Genomic DNA, 20611 nt, shown 5'->3' with positions numbered 1-20611 from the left:
TTCCCACAAATTTCCTTCCTTCCATTCTAGTTTGCCCTTCTCTTCCTCTCCTCCCATGCCCCCCCCCCCCTCTTTCCATTTCAAAAGGAAGCCCTAATCTCTTCCTCCCAAAAAGCTTTTAAACCCCAAAAGGGTGGCGCCTTGCAGAACACAGAATGCAGCATTGTCTAAGGAACACTTCATCCTCTCAGCATCAAGTTCCGTTTAAATTCTTGCAATCATTCCCTTTCTCTTTCACTTCATTGGGGTAACTACTGTCTCAACCACCCACTCGACTTCACAACAGGGCTGCAATCAGTCCACCATTGATTCAACATATCAGAGCACAAACACGAATCAGGCATGAATAGTGATGGAATGCAATCCGGCCGGTCTTAGTTGTCAACGATTTCGCCTCTGATTGGAGCGACGGGGAGCCTGAAACGGAGAAGATGAGGGAATTCCGGGGGGAACCGGTGAGATAACTCCGAAGCTCAAGTTAGTATTTTCTCAAATGCAAAGTAAAGACCAGATGGTGCAAAGTTCACATACCTTGTTGTTGGGGGTAGGGGGCCTTTTATAACCACTTCGCGTACTCATTCTGAAGCCCCTGTCAAGTCGGTATGATTACCTTTGTTTATGTCAGTTCGGGTGTCGTCCTTTCTACTGGGACAGAACCGCCATTGCTCCTTGTCGGAGCCATCTCTGTAACTGGAGATGGCGGTGTCAGGTGGCGGTGGCAGGTGACCGTTTGGAGTGCGGCTACCAAGCGTCAAATCCCAAGTCAGTCAAGTGCGCCGCCCTACGTACGAACTTCCTCGGTGTCAGCCCTGGTACGGTTTGTTCGGTTTGGCGTCCTGGAGGCGGTGCTGGAGTGGTGAGCGAGGTGAAGTCTTGAGTTCGGAGGTATGTCCTGTACTGCCAGTGCATACTAGATTGGTGAGGTGAGTCCCGAACTGCTATAAGGCAGGCCAGTTCGGCGAGGTGTGTCCCGAACTGCTAAAAGGCGGGCCAGTTCGGTGAGAAGTGAGCTGCAGGCGGGCCAGTTCGGCGAGGTGTGTCCCGAACTGCTATATGGCGGGACAGTTCGGGGTACTGTCTGAGTGGCTTGGGGCCGAAGGGAGAGTTCGAGCTCCCAGTAGGGAGTTCGGACTGCTGGTTTCTCCCCTTGGTGCGCGCGCCTTAGGCGTGCTTTTCTGCCGAGCTGTTGCCTTTGCCACGTGTTACATAACTATGAGGTCGGGCCAAATCTTCCTTCATCAATTGCCCCCCACTCCTTGCGCCAAGGGTCTTGCCCTGGCGCGGGGAGTTCGCGAGGTGGTAGGTGGATTTGTCCCGTTCTTCGAATCTTGATAGCGCGAGGTACTTTGTCAGGGTTCTTCGGTTTTCTAGAGTGTCCAAAAAGGCGGGAGACGTGCCTACCTGCTTACAAATGTTGACAGACGTGGCAGCGCGCATTTATTTTAAATTTCAAAAAATCGCGTCACTGGGAACGTGACAGCGAGTCTTTTGATTTTGAAAAAAGCGCGCCACTGCCATTTTGAAGAGACGCGCGCTAGCAGTTGTCAGTTGCAGAAAGACGTGTGCGGCGCGTTGTCAGTTTCAGAAAGATGTGCACCGGCGCATCGTCGGTTTCAGAAAGACGTGTGCTGACGTTTCGTCCATTTCAGAGAGATGTGTGCCAATCATGTCTTGGTCTCAAGGGACGTGCGGTCAACGCAAATGCGGGCCGTTGGATTGACTTTGATCTACACTGTTGGTTCTTGGTTACTATAGCTATAAATAGTTGGGGACCCTAGTCGATTTGTTACTTCTGCGGTTTGCTTCTTGAGCTTGCGTCCAATTTTTCAGCTCGCGCCCAGGCCTTTCAGTTCGCGTCTAGGCTTGTTATTTTGCCTCCAATGTCTTCTTGCTTGTTTCAGCTTCCGGAGCCTTCGAAACATATTTTCGGGTGAGTACTTTCTTGAATCCACCTTTTATCCTCGATGTCTAGCTTGGATAGCTTAGATGATTCTTTGAGTAGGTCTGATGTAGGTTCTACGAATCGAGTCTCATCCCCCGATGGCCTTAGTGATCTTGAGGTAGAACTTGAGGACGAGTTTGAACCCGTAGGCCGAGCCGCTTTGGGCAATTTGGCATCTACCTCTCGTCGAGGTCGGATGCTAGATAGGTTTGGTCATTCGACCATGACGCCCGAGGAGCTCCAATCTCTTATTATTACTTACAATTTGCCCGGTGGGTACGCCTATTTCATTCCTTTGAGTAGCTTTCCTTGGGAACACGGTCCTGATGAGATCGTGATATTTCGGGAGCAGCTCGCTGCGGGGCTGCGATTGCCTTTCCACCCCCTTCTCGTCGAGGTCATAAACCACTTCGGCGTTACCATTGGCCAGCTTCATTCGAACTCTATTCGGAACTTGGTGGGGACAGCCTCCCTTTTTTGCGAACAGGGCTTCCCTTTAGACTTGGAGATATTCTCCTCTATTTTAATGCTCAAGAAACAAGCGGGTTCTCTTCCCGGGGGAAGACGGGCGTATTACCTGTCTCCTCACCCAGTTTTAAGCTTCTGCACGAACTTCCCAACAAGGTCTCGGCGTGGAAGCAGGACTACTTCGGGGTGCGAAATGCACAAGGGTGGCCTTTTTCAGACTGGGTGGGGGGAGGTCGCTCCTGATTCTGGTGTCACTCTCGATAAGGAGACTATGAAGGGCCTCCGGCAATGGGCATGACAATGGTTAAAATGCCATCAGTACTTAACGGAGGCCAAGCTTATTGCGGCCAGCCTGAGTTCGAGTAGGTTTCTTGCTCAGAGGTTTCTTGTTTGCTTTGTTCCTTTGTTTTTTCTGATGCCAAACTCTTTTTTGCAGGTGTGATGGACTCAGAGAGGGCTCATGGGGGGCGCCTGTTCCAAGGCATGAAGAGGAGGAACCGGGTCGCCAAGCGAACTCGTATCGAGCTGCCCCTGGATGAGGAGCCTCAAGTTCCAGGCCACACGCTGGAGGATCTGCCCAGGGAGCCCGAGGTGGCTCCTCCGATGCATGAAGCGGCAGGGGCCCCTTACGCCGAGACCACTCACACGGGTACTCCCGCCTACTCTAGTGCTCCTGCTTACTCTGGGTCCGCTCATATGCGGGCTATGCCCTCGGGCTTGGGAGTTCAAGGGGAGTTCAAGAGCGTGTTGTCGTCGAACTACGCTCTTCAGAAGAGTAGGGAGGCTACTTTCCCCGAGGAGATAGCGGCGTGGACTGATCTTCCCTTGAATCAAGTCACCTGTCGTGCCGTAACTCATGCTATGGTGGTAAGTTAGATTTCGTCTGCCTTCGTTTTCTATCCTTCTTGCTGTTGTCGCTCACTTGTTTCTTTTGGTAGGTGAACTCTTCTATTCACGCCTTAGCGGTCCAGGTGGAGAGGAGCTTATGACAGGCGCGAGTTGCTGAGGCGGCCGCTCATGCTACCGAAGAGGCTTTTCGTGCCGCCAAGGCGAATACCCGAGCTGCTGAGGCAGCCGCTCATGCTGCCGAAGAGGCTGCTCGCGTTGCTATGGCCAAGTAGGCGATGTCTCAGTGGGATGCCGAGGCCATGGGGGTAGTCGTGAAGCATATGGCAGGCCTGAGGTTGGACCTGCAGCATCAGGTCGAATATCTTCAGGAGGACATCAGGGAGAAAATGCAGATCTTTTCCCAAGGTATCAAAGATGCCAAGAAGAAGGCCGTTGAGGACTACATCGCCTCGCCGCGTTTTGACAACCTGATGGTGGATTCTTACAGAAGGGGATTCAAACTGAGCCGGTGGATGATTCGGAATACGTACCCCAACCTCGATATTAGTGTCATATCCACTTCGCGTATAACTCAGGAGATGGTCAACGCTACTGATGGCGAGCCAGATTCCGAGGGCGAGGCAGGGCCTTCGGGTGTCGTTGAAGTGCCTTCTGATGGGGAAGAAGTAGCTTCGGGCTTGTAAATTTTTTTTTTGTACTCTTCCTTCTCTTGCAATGAAATAGACAATCTTTTTGGTTAAGTGTTGTTCTTTTTTTCGAAATGATAATTTGCCGAACTGATAATATGCCCAATCTGTTTCTTGCCCGGGTTATTGCACTCGCGCGACCTATTTCGGTGTTTAGTACTTAGTCTTTGCTTCGCTTTAGTCTTGACTGATATTTTGCCGAACTGATAGTATGCTCGACTTTTCTTTGCTTGCCTGTGCCGAGGTTCCTCTTGTTAGCTCGGCATCCTGGCCCTTAGACTCTCGTAGAGATTTCGTCCACTTCGCTTGGCGGTCTATAGGTAGTATCACCTTAAGTTAATGATATTCCACGCTCGGGGTACTTGTTTGCCTTCTAAGGTTTCGAGCTCGTATGCCCCCCCGAGCGCTCTCTTTACTTTATAGGGTCCTTCCCAATTTGGTCCAAGTTTGCCCACGCCGGGTTCGGGCACCATAATCTTACGGAGAACCAGGTTGTCGACTCCGAAGCTCCGCTTCTTTACTCTGGAATTGTAGTACCGAGCTACCCGCTGCTGATAGGCCGCTGTCCGGATGTGCGCAAGGTCTCTTACCTCGTCCAGTAGGTCGAGGTTGGTGCGTAACTCGTCTCCGTTCGTCTGATCGTCATATGTTTCTAGTCGCAGTGTAGGTACTTCGATTTCCGCTGGGATTACCGCTTCAGTGCCGTAGGTGAGGTTGAAGGGGGTCTCTCCTGTGGTGGTTTTTTCTGTAGTTCAGTGAGGCCATAAAACACTTGGTAGCTCTTCCGCCCACAACCCTTTAGCTCGGTCTAGACGTGCTTTTAGTCTGCACAAGAAGGCTTTGTTCATTACTTCTGTCTGATCGTTTGCCTGCGGGTGCATGACTGATGTAAAGTTCTGCCGAATTCCCATACTCTGGCACCATTCTTGGAACTTGATATCCTCGAACTGCTTGCCGTTGTCGGAGATCAATACCCGAGGTAATCCGAAGCAACATACTATGTTCTTCCAAAAGAAGTTCTGTATATTTCGGGTTGTAACTGTTGTCAGAGGTATGACTTCTATCCACTTTGTGAAGTAATCTACTGCCACCACTAGAAACTTTCTCCCACCTGTTGCTGGCGGAAATGGCCCCAGGAGGTCGATGCCCCATTGTGCAAAGGGCCATGGGCTGGCGAGGTATTTGAGGTCGAAAGCAGGCTGATGGTGGATATTGGCGTGCTTTTGACACTTGCCGCATTTTCTAACGAGCTCGACGGCTTCTGCCTTCATCATTGGCCAGTAGTATCCTTGTCGAAGTGCTTTTTGGGCGAGTGCTCTGCCCCCCAGGTGTCCGCTGCACAGACCTTCATGAGTGTCGCGGAGTACAAGCTTGGCTTCGGCAGGTCGCAGGCAACGCAAGTAGGGGAGCATGTAGGACCGTCGGACAACCGTTCGTCAATTATGACGTATTTGGCTGCCTGACACTACACCCTTTTGGCCGCATTGCGGTCTACAGGGAGGGTTCCATCTAGCAAGAAGCTCGCGAGTGGGTCAATCCAGCTCGGCTCTGCTTCAAGGACGGGAGCGACCTCCTCTGCCCCACCGAGAATACTAGGTCGAGGTAAGTCCTCTATGTACACGGTTCTCATGTTGTTGTGAGTTGTGCTGGCTAACCGGGACAGAGCGTCGGCCTCAGTGTTCTTTGACCTCGGGATTTGCCTGATGAAGTGTGAGTGGAAGTTGAGCAGGGCCTCTTTTACTTTCGCTAAGTATGCGATCATGGAGAGCTCGCGTGCTTCGTACTCGCCCGTAACCTGGTTGACCACGAGCTGGGAATCATTGCAGATGACTATGTGCTTTGCTCTTACCTTTTGTGCTAGGTTCAGCCCGGCTATCAGTGCTTTGTATTCTGCCTCATTGTTGGATGCCGCGAACTCAAAGTGTAGTGCGTATTCCAATTTTGTGCCACCCAGGCCGCATAAGACTATTCCAACCCTGCTGCCCTACTGGTTCGAGGAACCATCTACGTGAAGGATCCAGAGCTCCTCATCCCAGTTCGCGCTTGGCCTGACCAGGAGAGATGCCACACTGGCTGCTACTTCACGGGGTTCATACACTATTGGCTTGGGAGCTCCGGGTTCACCTGAACTGGGGATCTCGGGCTCAACCTGCTCATGGGCTTCGAGGCTGAATGTGCACTCGGCGATAAAATCTGCTAAGGCTTGGGCCTTAATGGCGGTCCGGGGTTTGTACTGGAGATCGTACTCGTTGAGTTCAATGGCCCACTTCGTCAGCCGACCGGAAACCTCGGGCTTGAGCAAGACTTGTCTCAGAAGTTTGATAGTTAAGACGACGACGGGGTGAGCTTGGAAGTACAAGCGGAGTTTTTGAGCTAAAATCACCAGTGCGTATGCTATTTTTTCTATCTGCAGGTATTTTGTCTTTGCTCCCTGCAGAATTTTACTAACGTAATAGATGGGCCGCTGGACCCGATCTACTTCCTTTATTAGTACCGAACTGGCCACCTCGTCTCTCGCTGAGAGATACAGTTCTAAGACCTTGCCCTCCTCGGGTCTGGCTAAGGTTGGCACAATGACGAGGTAGGTTTTTAGCTCGTCGAACGCGAGTTGGAAATCTCGGGTCCATTCGAACCCTTTGCCTTTGATTGCTTTAAAGAAAGGCAGGCAACGGTCTGCTGATTTGGACATGAAGCGGCTCAGAGCGGCTATGCGGCCATTTAGCCTCTGAACCTCTTTTACTTTTCGGGGTGGTCTCATATCAATGATGGTCTTTATTTTGTCCGTGTTGGCCTCAATACCGCCCCGGTTGACAATGTACCCTAGGAACTTACCCGAGGTGACACCGAAGACACACTTGTTTGGGTTCAGTCTCATTCTATATTGACACAGAATTTGGAAGACAGAATTTAAGTCTTTTATTAGTTCTTGTGAGAATTGTGTTTTGATGACCATGTCGTCTACATAACATTCTATTTTCGTGCCAATTAAGGGCCGAAAAAGTTTATTTACAAGTCTTTGGAAGGTCGCCCCAGCATTGTTTAATCCGAAGGGCATGACCTTGTAACAGTACAGGTCGAACTCGGTTATGAAGCTGGTTTTTTCCTCGTCGGACTGGTCCATCTTGATTTGGTTGTAGCCCGAGTAGGCGTCCAGGAAGCTTAGCAGCTCATGTCCCGAGGTTGCGTCCACTAGGCGGTCAATTCGGGGCAGGGGGAAGCAGTCTTTTGGGCAATGTCGGTTCAGGTCGGTGTAGTTGACGCACATGCACCACTTGCCGTTCGCTTTTTTCACCAGCACTGGGTTGGCTACCCAGCTTGGGTAATGAACTTCCCTTATGAAGTCCGTTGCGAGGAGCTTTTCGACTTCTTCGTCGAGTACCCTACAGCGCTCCGGGGCTAAGTTGTGTTTCTTCTGTCTAATGGGTTTGACTACAGGGTCAGTGTTGAGTTTGTGAGTTATAAGGCCAGGGTCAATACCGAGCATATCCACCGCGGACCATGCAAAAATATCTAAATTTTGAAGTAAGAAACTCACCAGTTCAGTTCGTAGAGGCTCCTTGACGGAAGCACCGATCTGTAGCATTCGCGCCGGATCTGTAGCCAAGGTCGGGACCGCAACTGTTTCCTCAGTGGGCGAAGCTCATTCCTCGCCTTGCTCCGCAGGCCGCTCCAGTTCGAGGTCGTCGGCTGCCTTGGTTTTTCCCTTTAGGGCGGCAACATAGCATTTGTGGGACTCAAGCTGGTCGCCCCGCGCTACCCCCACGCCGAAGTTCGTGGGGAACTTCATTGCCAAATAGTAGGTGGAGACCACTGCCCGTAGAATATGCATAATTGGCCGCCCTATTATGGTGTTGTATGGGGAGGGGGTCACGACCACCAGGAAGTCGTGGTTGAGTCTTACCGCGCACGGCCATGTGCCGATTTCCACAGGTACTGTTATCTTCCCTAGGGGCCTGACTTCCTCTTCGCTGAAGCCCACCAGAGGAGTGTGCGTGGGCTTCAACTTGCTTCTCTGCAACTGTAATTGGTCGAATGCCGATTTGAAGAGGATGTCCACCGAACTGCCTGAGTCTACGAGTATGCGCCAGACTTTGAAGTCGCTGATTCTTAGTTTTATGACGAGCGCATCGTCGTGGGGATAGTGAACACCTCACGTGTCTTCTGTGGAAAAGATCGGTTCTTCCGTCTTCGACCTCTTTGGAGGGTTCTGCTCCTCTCGGGCCGCCTCGCGAACTGACGTCTGTGCTACTGCCGAAGTGCAACCTGCTACCACCGAATCACCCACTATCACGTGGATGGTTCCCTGAACTGGCCTCTCTTCTGGGGGAGGTCGCTGCAAGGCGTCAGCCGGTTTGCCGCTTGACTCGGGGGCATCCTTTCCGTGTTCCCCTTGCCGACCCGCTTTATTATTATTGTCATTATGTACAAAATTTATCAAGTATCCGCGACGGATGAGTCCCTCTATCTCGTCCCAGAGATTATTTCATTGTTCGGTACTATGACCGTGATCTTTATGAAAACTACAGTATAGATTTTTATTTCTCTCGTTTGGATTACTCTTTAGGCGAGGTGGCCACTTTATGTAGGGGGCGTCCTTGATCGTCATCAAGATCTCGGTCCGCCTTGTGTTCAACGGCGTGTAATCCGTCCGAACTACTAGGGGAGCTCGGGACGGCTGGCTTGGCTTCGCCTCTCGGGCCTGGCTTCTTTTGTTGCCTAGGTTGGAGGGCTCGCCTTCTCTTTTTCTTTTTTCAACCCCGCCTTCGGTTCTTTGGTTGATTTCTTCCTTTGTTCTCATGAATTTGTTCGCGAGCTTGAGGAAGTCGGCCACGGTTGCTGGTTGGCTGGCCACCATGTGCCATTTGAATTCTTTGTGCGTTACCCCTCTTTTGGCTGCTGCGAGCTGTACCGCGGGGTCTAACCATGGTATCTGCAATCATGCTTCATTGAACTGCTTGATGTAGCTCCGGATGGGTTCTCCTTCCCTTTGGATTACCCCGAAGATATTTTCCTCGGTTCTGGGGCACTGTTTGCTGGTAACAAAATGTGCGGTGAAGATCTGCCCGAACTGGGCCCAGCTTCTTATTGACCCGGGAGCTAGGTTCCGGTACCAGGTGCGGGCCACCCCCTGAAGGTGGTGGTGAAGGCCACACACATGCATGACTCACTGGCCCTAGCGAGGTGCATTTGTGATTGGAACGCGTCGACGTGGTCGTTGGGGTCAAATGACCCATCATACTTGTCTAGAGATGGGAGTTTGAAGTCTCTGGGCATGGGGATTGCCAGAAGTTTTGATGAAAGGGGGGAAGGAACTGAGAGAATTGGGACAGTTTTTACCTCGTCCGAGCTCGTCTCTTCCTTGCCTCTGAGCTCGGGTAGGACACGGGTAGCAGTTCGGCGACTTCACCGGCGCCTTCTTTGGGCGGGCCTGGTGTTGGTGCTGCTGGGCCCGGAATGTTGGCTTGTTGCTAGGGTGCTGAACCGGTTCTCCGTGAGTGGGAACTCGGGCTTGGAGCGCCGAGGTGACTTTGTGGGCGAGGTTCCTGACCCACCTGCGGGCTGCGAGGCGGGGGTGATTTTTCTTTGCTTTCGACCTAGGGATGAGGCCTGTCTATTAGGGGGGTTCTGGGGTTGGGAAGCTTCTCCTCGGTGAGGTTGTCCACCTTGAGGGGAGGCCTTAACCGGCTTTGAAACAGGGTGCCGGAGGGGAGTAGTGACTGGTTTAGGGGTAGCTGAGGGAACTGCTACTGATAATGGTGTTGAGAGAGGTGGTGCAGTACTTGGTGTTGTTGGAGTTGGTGCTGCTGGAATTGTTGCATTTGGGCTTGCATTGCCCGCATGCACTGCATTAGGTCGTCCAGCTGGTTCTGGTGTGTTGCCAGTGGAACAACAGTTGGTTCAGCGAAGTTTGTTTCAATAGGGAGTGGAAGAGGGGTGTTCAACAAAGGAGGGTTTAGGGGCGCCACTGCTTGTGGCACATTCAAACTAGGGATCCCATCCACTGAAAGAGGGATGGTGAACTGTCCAATGCACACCACGGGAACTTGGAGTTGCTCTCCAGTGGTGGCCGTTTCTGTTCCATGTCTGACACTGTTGGAGGCGGCTATGGGTGTTGGAGTTTTTGAAAGAAGGGTAGGTAAGAGAGGTAAGAGAGATTTAGAGGGAGGCTTTTAGAAGTAATCCCACAGACGGCGCCAATTGATGGAGCACAATTCGGTCGGTCTTAGCTGTCAACGATTTCGCTTCTGACTGGAACGACGGGGAGCTTGAAACGGAGAAGATGAGGGAACTCCGGGGGGAACCCGGTGAGACAACTCCGAAGCTCAAGTTAGTATTCTCTCAAAGGCAAAGTAAAGACCAGATGGCGCAAAGTTCACATACCTTGTTGTTGGGGGTAGGGGGCCTTTTATAACCACTTTGCGTACTCACTCCGAAGCCCCTGTCAGGTCGGGTATGATTATCTTTGTTTCTGTCAGTTCGGGTGTCATCCTTTCTGCTGGGACAGAACTGCCACTGCTCCTTGTCGGAGCCGTCTCTGTAACTGGAGATGGCAGTGTTAGGTGGCGGTGGCAGGTGACCGTTTGGAGTGCGGCCGCCAAGCATCAGATCCCAAGTCAGTCAGGTGCGCCGCCCCTACATACGAACTTTCTCAGTGTCAGGCTTGGTACAGTTTGTTCGGTTTGGCGTCTTGGAGGCGGTGCTGGAGTGGTGAGCGAGGTGAAGTCTTGGGTTTGGAGGTATGTCCTGTATTGCCAATGCAGACTAGATCGTTGAGGTGAGTCCCGAACTGCTATAAGGCAGGCCAATTCGGCGAGGTGTGTCCCGAACTGCTAAAAGGCGGGCCAGTTCGGTGAGGTGTGAGCTGCAGGCGGGCCAGTTCGGCGAGGTGTGTCCCGAACTGCTATATGGCAGGACAGTTCGGGGTACTGTCTGAGTGGCTTGGGGCTGAAGGGAGAGTTCGGGCTCCTAGTAGGGAATTCGGGCCGCTGGTTGGGGAGTTCGGTCCGCTGGTTTCTCCCCTTGGTGTGCACGCCTTAGGCATGTTTTTCTGTCGAGCTGTTGCCTTTACCATGTGTAACTATGAGGTCGGGCCAAATCTTCCTTCATCAAATAGGCTGATGAAACAAACCTCTATTCGCTCCATTTGATCTCGTAGAGGAAAGCTTCATCCAATTGCATGTTCCGTCATCACCGTATTTGCAAAGGGAGAAGAAGAAACCCAATGTTATCTGAACAGGAAAGTACTAAACTCCCCGTCTATTGTGATTTTCTTTCATGATCTATTTTGTTTAGTAGAATGATTTGATTAGTTTACCATTGAAACATTTGAGAAACACACATGTCTGATTTGTTCCTTCCTTCATATTAGCAGAATCAAACCCGAATCGTTAAAATCTCTTTTGTCTAAATTATCTATTTAACTTTATTTGATAAACTGCCATTCATTAATAATTCAATATTAGCATATAATATTTCCTGTACAAATCACCTCAATCTTACCTCATTCTATCATTTCTTGATAATTGTAGCAGCTGTACCAATCCAATATCAACATTCATGATCAGTCTATAAGCCTTATTTGCATTCTTTTTAACTCGTACTGCTTACTTAAACTCTTGTACTATTTGATTTCCTCCTCAAGCACTTCAGTTATTATCATCATTGCTCATATTCTTCTTGCTGTTAACTTTTACCACTGAACCATTGTCTTGCTGGAACTATTCTTTATTGCACTAAACCATTATATTTTACTCATAGCTTGCCCCTAGTTTCATTCTTGTTTGTGACATGTATTTCTATTGTGTTGGTGTTCTGGGCATCTTCGGTCTGTACCCCATTCCATTATTATTCATTCGCTCATTTTGCATTTAAGCTAATTTCAGTTTCCAATACAACTCTAGCCTTAGTAAACCATCAAGTTCCTTTCTGATGAGAGTTTCCTCTATGACATTGTTTTGACAGGCGTTTAATTTCTTCTCAAGTTCCACAATTTTACTCCTGAAATTGCCATGTTCCTCTTTATCCTAGTGGTTCAGATGCTGCTTGCAATTGATGTATTTATCTCTAAAAGAACCTACTGAACTTGTCTTTGTAGTTATCAATTTTTGTCCAAATGGCTTCGAATCGATCGGATATGTTTTCGTCAATATCTGTTTTTTGCTTGAAGATAATGTGCAATTGGACGATGGTCACATCTACCTACCACTAGGATAAAGACATTCCAGATCAAGGAGTCACATTCTTTCGTCATTTGATGGAAAAGATGGATTTGATGCTTATCGACTTTCCTTACAGTTTGCTCTTTTTCAGAATTTTTAATAGCATTTAAGCCTATACATACATACATACATATACATAGACCTGCTTATGGGCTGGGCCGGGCCGGGCATGGACCGGGCTTTCACTCTGGATTAACAGAATTTTTTAAGGCCCGAGCCCGGGCTCAGTCCGACCATCGGGCCTATAACTTGGGCCTGAGCCCGACCCTCATAAAAAGCCTGAAGCCCGGACCTAGGCCCGAGCCTGAAATTTAGCCCATACTGTTACTACTGCTGAAGCAGCTGAATAGAGAGAGAGAGAGAGAGAGAGAGAGAGAGAGAGAGAAATTATAAAGAAAAGAATAAAAAATGTATATATTAAATTATAAATATATATTTTAATAAATATTATATTATTTATATATTTTATATAGTATATAAAATACATATTATATATTTTATAAAATATATAATACGGGTTGGGCTTTTTTGACAAATCCTGAGCCCGGCCTGAAACACAGTCGGTCTTATTGTGTTAGGCCTGAGGTCAGGCCCACGGGTCTAATTACATGACCAAACCTGACCGGGATGCAGGTCGGGCTGGGCCGGGCCATCGGGCTACCCGACCCATGAATAGGTTTACATATACATAATCTATACCATATAACTAAGTGCTTAAACTAATCATAATGCTTAATGGATTCTTTTTAACAAATAATTGAAATAATAATATAACATGTTAGTAATAAGAATTGTTACTATTACTTATGAGGCTCTCGATTACTATTAATTAATAATAATTAATGTTCTCATTTGATTTAGTATTTTGTTCTACTAATAAATTTCGTTAATAAGAATTGTTAGCAGTAAATAGGCTGATTAACCTAATTATTAGGCTAATTAATTAATTAATTTACTTTGTTCTACTTTTTTTCTATTAATTTTCTATTATTCCTAATTAACAATAATTGTTATATTTTGTATTCTTATTATTATTATGTTTTTGAAAATGCTTTGTATTCTTATTTGATTTATTAATCTTCCTTTTCTATTTATAATTTTTATTAACAGAAAATGTCAGCAACAAAATTAATGGTAAATTAGTTACGACCGCGGAAACGATGTTCTCCGTGAGCTCTGAAATTACACGATCGGCACCCTGAACTTTTGCAACCAAATGGTCCAAATCAGCGAAACGTAATCATTGAAGTCGCGAGAAAAATCTGGAACTTCTTCAGATTCATACGCAAACTTCAGCCATTGAAGGATAAACTCGACAACCACATCATGACAATCAATTGTGTATCTGCCAGATAACTAGTTCCGGGGCACTATAGCTTCCGTGCACTACATCAACTGTACCAAAAATTAAGTCAATAATGATAACCATGGTGTTCGGAAGCTGGGTGTTTTATGGGATCGATTTTGAAGAAAAATGTCAATGTTTTCGAGATCTGTTTTTTTTTTTTTTTTTTTTTAACGCTTCTGCCATATAGAAAGTGAACAATACTATGTTATTTGGTAAGATGATTTTCATTATCGTTTTTTATGTATGTGTTGACAGATAAATACCATCATCGGTTGAGTCCCGATTAGCGTTTTATTAGGAAAATGGTTCACCGATTAGTGTTTCATGCATCGGTGGAGTCCTGATTTTTGAGGCATGTCCGATTTTTTAATAATCAGCTGAACCAAACAATGAAATACATAGGCGTTTGTTAAAACACCTATGTAGATCCGACGTGGCACACCCATTTTTTGAAAAACGGCCACGATTCCAAACATCCCAATAAATAACATAAAATTTAAGCGAATAGAAACATGGTTGTCCCTCATCATCACTAGTAGTCACCTCTTAATGACTAGCAACCATAGGTAGGGGTGTCAATAATCAGTTTTAGGTTAGACTTCCTACAAATCAAATCAAAAGGATAAATTTCTTAAACTATCCTTGCTATTTACGAAATTGACAAACTGTACATTTACTATTTACATATTGTCTTAAGTTATCCTTAAGTTTTCTAACAATTGATATGTTGGTAAATACTAACGGAAAAAAAGTGTATATCAAATTGCCCTTCAATATTCATCAAAATTTCAAAATAAAACCCAATTGATGAAAAACTCCTGGTTTCCATTTTTTTTCCAAATGCAAACAAGGGTTTTGTAGAGGGGGACACACAACCCTTCTCTTAAATCTCTTTGAAATCAATTCTCTCTCCTCTCTACCACCTCCATCGCACATAATGGGATGTCAAGCAATCTATCGTTGCCAACTCTGTAACCGTTGCCACCACTAGCAGAGATTATCTTGTCGATGAAAATAGCTGAAGAGATGGCAGAGCCTCCCCGAATCGTTACTATTGTAGAATCTCCCTCTCCGGTTACTGTGCAATTGGAGCATCCAGAGTCGTAAGTGGCTACTCGTATAGATCTTCACATAGGGGCTACCCATATGGATCTACAAGCAACTAAACCAAGCTTCACCTTTGGTGTTTTTATGGTTTATGGCTTCAGCCAAGGCTTTTTCTGGTCATTCTTCAGAGTTGTGTTCGATTATTAATGGAAGGATGTTCAGAAGGTCCAACCTTCTGTAGTCCAATTATACATTGGGCTGTACTACATTCCTTTGGTGATGAAACCCATTTGTGGTCTTCTCACCGATGTCTTCCCGGTCAGAGGTTACTGATGCCAGCCGTACTGGCTGGAGTTGTGGGGGTTGTTTTAGCTTTAATAATTTCTTTCCATGGAAAATTGCTAGCTTTGGGGGTGTTGGTTTGCTTGAATGGGATCACTACGGGTGTGGCGATCATTGACGTGACTATTGATACATGCATTGCGAGGAACAACATTGAGATGCTGCCGTTGGCACAGGATTTGCAAAGCCTTTGTGGGTTCTACACTTCAGTAGGGGCCTTGATCGGTTACTCTACTAGTCGCATGTTTGTTCATCGGTTGGCCCCACATGTGAGAGTTTTAATTTCTTGCAAAGTATCTGTTCAATCATTTGATTCAATCTCTTTATTCTATTTGAATCTTGAAATGGGTGTCTATGAATTGTGTTGCAGGGGTCTCTAGAACTCTTAGCGATCCCACCGGCACTACTGGTTCTTAACGATACCAAAATCACCGCCACCGCTACAACTTCCAACAGTGGTGGTGAACAATAAGGGTATTTTAGGAATTTTAAAATAATTACCACTCACGTGATCACATGTGAACGGAGTGTGACAGAAAATTAATGGTAAGGGAGGTTTTAGACAATTGTCAAAAAACTTGAGGGTAGCTTAAGATAATATGTAAATAATAAGGGTACAATTTGTCAATTTTCTGAACATTAGGGGTAGATTAAGAGATTTATCCATTTGGATGGATTTGACAAACCAATAAAACATATTGAATTTGGATGGACCGGACTTGGTACGCCCATAATGAATTTAATATTGGATTGAGCCAATATCTGGTCCATTGGTAGAAGATGAGAACATAGGTGTCAATGGGCCAGGTTTGATTTGAAACCAATCTAAATTAATATGAATTTGAATAGATTGGGCAGTCTCTAGACCGGTCCAAAATATTCATTGGATTGGATTGGACCAAGTCCATTTGTAATGGACTCACATTAGACTGGACCAGATTGGACCAAATCCAATCCAATTGGCACCCCTAACCATAGGAGATACTTTATCATCAGTAGCAACAATCGCCTTTCAAGGTCGGCTGTGCAATCACTAGTTTTGAACAATGTAGATAAAAGTATGGAATAAAAAAAATAGATCTGACTTGATCAGATCTTGAAGACCAATGATTGCTTTGACCAGTCAAAAGAATAAAAAAATTAAACATTATACCTCTAGTCACCATAACCACTATTCTTGATTTGTAGAAGCAGATTTCCTTCTCGTATCAACCTTTGGGCATTCTCTTTGGCTGTATCAATACAGGTGTCTCCACTTTAATGTAGTACCTTCTACCACCAAGACAAATGCTTGGTGACTGCAAGGACTTAGTATGTTCCCTCGAGTCACAATGATTCTCTCATGAATTATTTCTCCGAGACACATTGTTGATAGGATGCACTCTCATGAGTTAGAGGTTAGGATGAGATTAATTAATAGAGAAAATGCTTCATTCACCCAAGGGAGAGGAATCGTCAGTCATATTAATTCTTTTAGTCAATTGCCCCTATCAAAGAGTTTACCTAAAGAGGAGCTTAGTTAATCTAACTTAAGGCAAGGTGGAAATGATTGGAAAAAAAGTTAAGTTATAACTCAACATTTCAACAATAAATTTGAGCTAGCAAAAAAGAGTGACAATTCATTTCATTCATTATACTGAATAGAAAAAGGAGGCAAGAGAAAGAGAGAGAGATAGGGCAATTCAAGCATGGAAGCTTGAAAATGTAATAATGTAGAAGAGCCAAGAAAAGAGGACAAAGTTTAAGTATCACTCGGGGGGGGGGGGGGGACGTTAATAGTAGTCTCCTCGATTGTTGTAATCACTTTATTCCTCCCCCAACCTCTCCTTCGTTCTACATTTTTTCCTCCTTTTCGCTTTTCTTATTGATTTAAATCACGATGTCCTCTATAATTGAATCCATCTTCATTTCGTTTATGGGGAGATTAAGAAAACAATTTGTAGAAAGAAGACAATACATCCTAAATCCTTTCTTCAAGAATGAAGCAACATACCCATTTCGCTTAGCACAAAATTCAAAGGATCCTTGTACAACTTAATGGCCTTCTCCCCTACAACTTTCAATTTCTCCGCATGGGCCTTTAGTTGCTCGACTTGGACAACTTAAACGCAAACCTCGTTTACACTGGGTCCGGATGTAATAGGTACGTTAGGTAAGTATAATGAGTGAGTATGTAATAGCTGTGTGATACATGTTTCAATTAATGTGTATTTCATCTAAATGTTTTTACTCATTTAGACATAAATTATCCATGATTTTATTATCTTTGTCAAAATAATGAAAAAAGAAAACGCAAATGAGTCCCAATTCCCAATATGTTTAGATTTTCTTTCTTCATTGTTTTTATTTTTAATTATTTTGACAAAAATAATAAAATAATAGATAACTCCTATCAGGAAACAAAAAAGTTTAGATGAAAGACACATTAATTGGAACATGTCACACAGCTATTACATTCTCATTCATTATACTTACCCAACGTACCTCCTACATCCCAACCCGTTTACACTATGGACCCATGGGCTTTATATGGAGTGGATAGTCTAAATCTGTATGATTCCGGAACATGCTATTTAGCCCTAAGATTTTGCAAGTTGGCCATCGCCAATTGAATCGGAGTAAACAACTGTTCGGAGATCGAGATTCGGTGACTAGACTTTGTGCTAGAAAGAGGCCGAGTCTGGAAGCTCTTCCTCTTCCATGAGCACAACTCTCTTCCTCTCTTGTAACTCACACAACTTAGAAGAGCTCGACATAATTAGAAACCCAGAAATGAAAAAGATAGGACGAAAGAACTCACCCGAGAAGAAGAAAGGGAAGAATGACCTGATGAAGCCTCTGTTGCAATGCTCTTTCACCCCAACACAGGACCCAACCAAGAACGACAAGCGAGATAAATAGACCCCTCCACCCTTGGTGACTATTTATAAGTAACTCCAATGGCCAGGATTAATTGATCCTATATCAATGGTGAGAATTGGTGATGATTAGGCTTCTTGAAAAGCAAAATCAGTTAAGCGCATTTTTAGCATCCGCTTTTGAATTAAAAAGCGTGTGGAATCTGTGGGCAAAGGAGACACAACCTGTTAGAATGATTCCGAACCGACACTTCAAAGACTATAGAGATTAAAAACTTGAAATGAACCTTGCATCGGAGTGCTTGATAAGAACCGCTCAAATTTGATTTACTTCACCGGAGCAGAAGCACCTCAGCTTCGAAAAATGGGGGGTAAGTGATGTGGGTCGAACTAACCACCAACATGATTGTGACACATGGCAACGACACCTCGGATGCCACGGTAGAAGCATATCCTGGCCAGTAGAAACACATCCTTCCAAGCTGAACTCACATCAAAAGAAACACAACCAACACAGATCCACGTTTAACAAGCAACAACTTGGCCATACGGTCATCTGATTTACCTACTTTGGTCGAGAGTGGGCCTAGGCTTTCTCTACATACAGTTAAAACATTAAGGGTTACACGCGGGGTAATCCTTTCCAGGAATCAAAAATATAAATATGACCGAGATCCTTTGGCACTGAATCTAAATTAACTGGACGATAAGATGGGAAATTGCGAGTTAGCCGATTAACCACCTGATTTGCTTCACTTAAACATGTCACTTTGATCTAACAGATGTGACCATGATCGAATAAACGCCCCAACTTATAATTTGAACATCAGAGTTCCAAAGTCGGGATATCACTCCGGGGTCTCTCACTTATCTTCCTTTCTTGCAGGTTTTCACCTTCCATCTCGAAAATCCGTCGGAAGAGTCCAATTATCCTTTCTTTTCTTAATTTGGGGACTTACGGACATTAAGATGCAAGGTGCTCGATTCAGTCCACACATTTTTATCCATTTTTGTCCGTAGTACCTAACCCCTGTTCGACGTAGCGCGAACGCATCGGCCCAGAAAACAGCCTCAATTTCTCATCAATCAACGCTATAGAACTGAGAACACTCCCTTATAAAGCAAGGCGATATACACGAAAGAAAACAGAGGGAACACTCCCTTATAATACACGGAAAGAAACAGAGGGGAAGAAAATATGACTTGTGGGTTCATCTCTGGAAGCGGTGTTAACTTCGATCTTTGCCTAAAGCCGATACCGTTGAGCAGAAGATCGACGAGTGAGGCTTGTAATTGCGTTTTCCTCAATACCCAAAAGCCCAAAATGAGTTTCTTCATCGAAAATCGTGGTGGGTCTTTCAGAACAAAGGCCGCCGTTAACGATGGTTTCGTCACTGAAACTTCAGGGATGAGTTTCTATGAGTTGCTGGGGATTTCACAAGGTGGGACCTCTTCGGAAATCAAGCAAGCTTACAAGCAGTTGGCCAGGAAGTACCATCCTGACGTGTCGCCACCGGACCGGATAGATGAGCATACCAGGAGGTTTATTCAAATTCAGGAGGCGTACGAGGTGTTGTCTGATCCCAGCAGAAGATCTTTATATGATGGAGATTTGGCCAGGGGTTTGCATCTCACTTTCTCGGCCCGTAAACAATACCAATATGACGAGGTACTTTTTTCGATCTGTTTCTGATGACCTCTGTAGGACGAATTTGCATCGTGTTGTCAAAATTTGGTATCGGTTGATCTGGGTTTTTGGGAATGTTCAAGTTTATGTATGCATTCTTTAGTTATTAGATTTGAAGTAGCTTGGCTTTGCGGAATTTATGTTCCTTTTCTGAATTATGGTTTCTCCTGCTTGTTCATGAACGAGCTTTGTGACGATCTCCTATTAGCAGATAGTTTTATATTTGTTCTTATTAATAGTTATTTGATTTTCATTGCTCTAAGCTTGAGAGCAATTAGAACTTGCCATGTTAATTATTATTATCTTAATCTTTGATTGTCTTGTGTCTTTTTACTGACTTGAGCATTCATCTGTTCTGTTTTCAGATTTTCCGTGTTTTTTTTTATGTATCTATTTGCAGGATTTGACATTCTTTTTAGTATATATCGGAATTTGTCATTTATCTGCATAAGGTTCAGGTTTTCTTTTTCTTGTTGTTCTTTATGCAATGCAGTTTTTTGTTCTCCCTTCATCCCATAATACTTGGATCCATGTATTATTTTCTGTCTATTTTCTACTTGTTAATTTCATAAAACTTATTATTTTGTGAGATTGAAGGCTTGATGTTTAATTAAATATTTGAACCTTATTTATTCTGAATTTCTCGGATATTTGATCCTCCATTAATTTCTTTTGATTGGTTTGTATCTTCTAAGTTCGATTTCCTTAACAGTTAACACATTCATGTTGTAAATTTTTCATGCCTTTAAAATGCGACTACTGTATCTTCAGGTTTGAATGTCCAATCTTGTTTTGTTCTGATTTTGGAATTTCTTTTCTAATTAGGGATTGGAAGAGAGAGATGACTGGAGAAGTCGTTGGAAGTCTCAACTTTCAGAGTTGAAGAGAAGGGCAATGTACAAGGATTCAAGGAGAAATATGTCATGGGGAGCTCGGATGCGCAGGCAAAGGAATGAATCATCAGCAGAGTAACCATCTCTTGTTTTTTTTCCCCCTTTTTATTGTTTCTTCTTTCCTTTTTAATGTAAGGTGGTTTCAAAATGGATAAGTTGACTTATCTTACAAACCATGTTATCGACAACCTGTAAGAAAAACATATTGTACAGAAATATTACAAGTTTACTTTCTGTTTTGTCTTAATGATAATTCCATTTCCAGTGTCTAA

General features: G+C 45.2%; 1 protein-coding gene and 1 long non-coding RNA gene across 2 annotated transcripts; one reads left to right on the top strand and one right to left on the bottom strand.

Annotated features, from left to right (window-relative positions):
• Positions 1-16493: 16493 nt before the first annotated feature.
• Positions 16494-18626, bottom strand: LOC148865335 (uncharacterized). Its single transcript, XR_016110000.1, has 2 exons — positions 18047-18626; positions 16494-17962 (listed from the first exon to the last, which is right to left on the bottom strand). It is a non-coding gene; the product is annotated as an uncharacterized LOC148865335 (long non-coding RNA).
• On the top strand, positions 18626-20611 carry LOC148865334 (chaperone protein dnaJ 20, chloroplastic-like). The gene is made up of 2 exons (XM_088978510.1): positions 18626-19428; positions 20272-20611. Exons 1-2 carry the CDS (start codon positions 18958-18960, stop codon positions 20416-20418), a joined length of 618 nt encoding a protein of 205 aa, XP_088834636.1. The 5' UTR covers positions 18626-18957; the 3' UTR covers positions 20419-20611.

The sequence above is a fragment of the Nelumbo lutea genome, chromosome 3 (assembly GCF_056320005.1).
Source record: "Nelumbo lutea isolate HS-2025 chromosome 3, American lotus-T2T, whole genome shotgun sequence".
NCBI classification, from domain to species: Eukaryota; Viridiplantae; Streptophyta; class Magnoliopsida; order Proteales; family Nelumbonaceae; genus Nelumbo; species Nelumbo lutea.
Note: the sequence above shows the minus strand (reverse complement) of the source record. Positions and strands in the feature narration are given on the sequence as shown.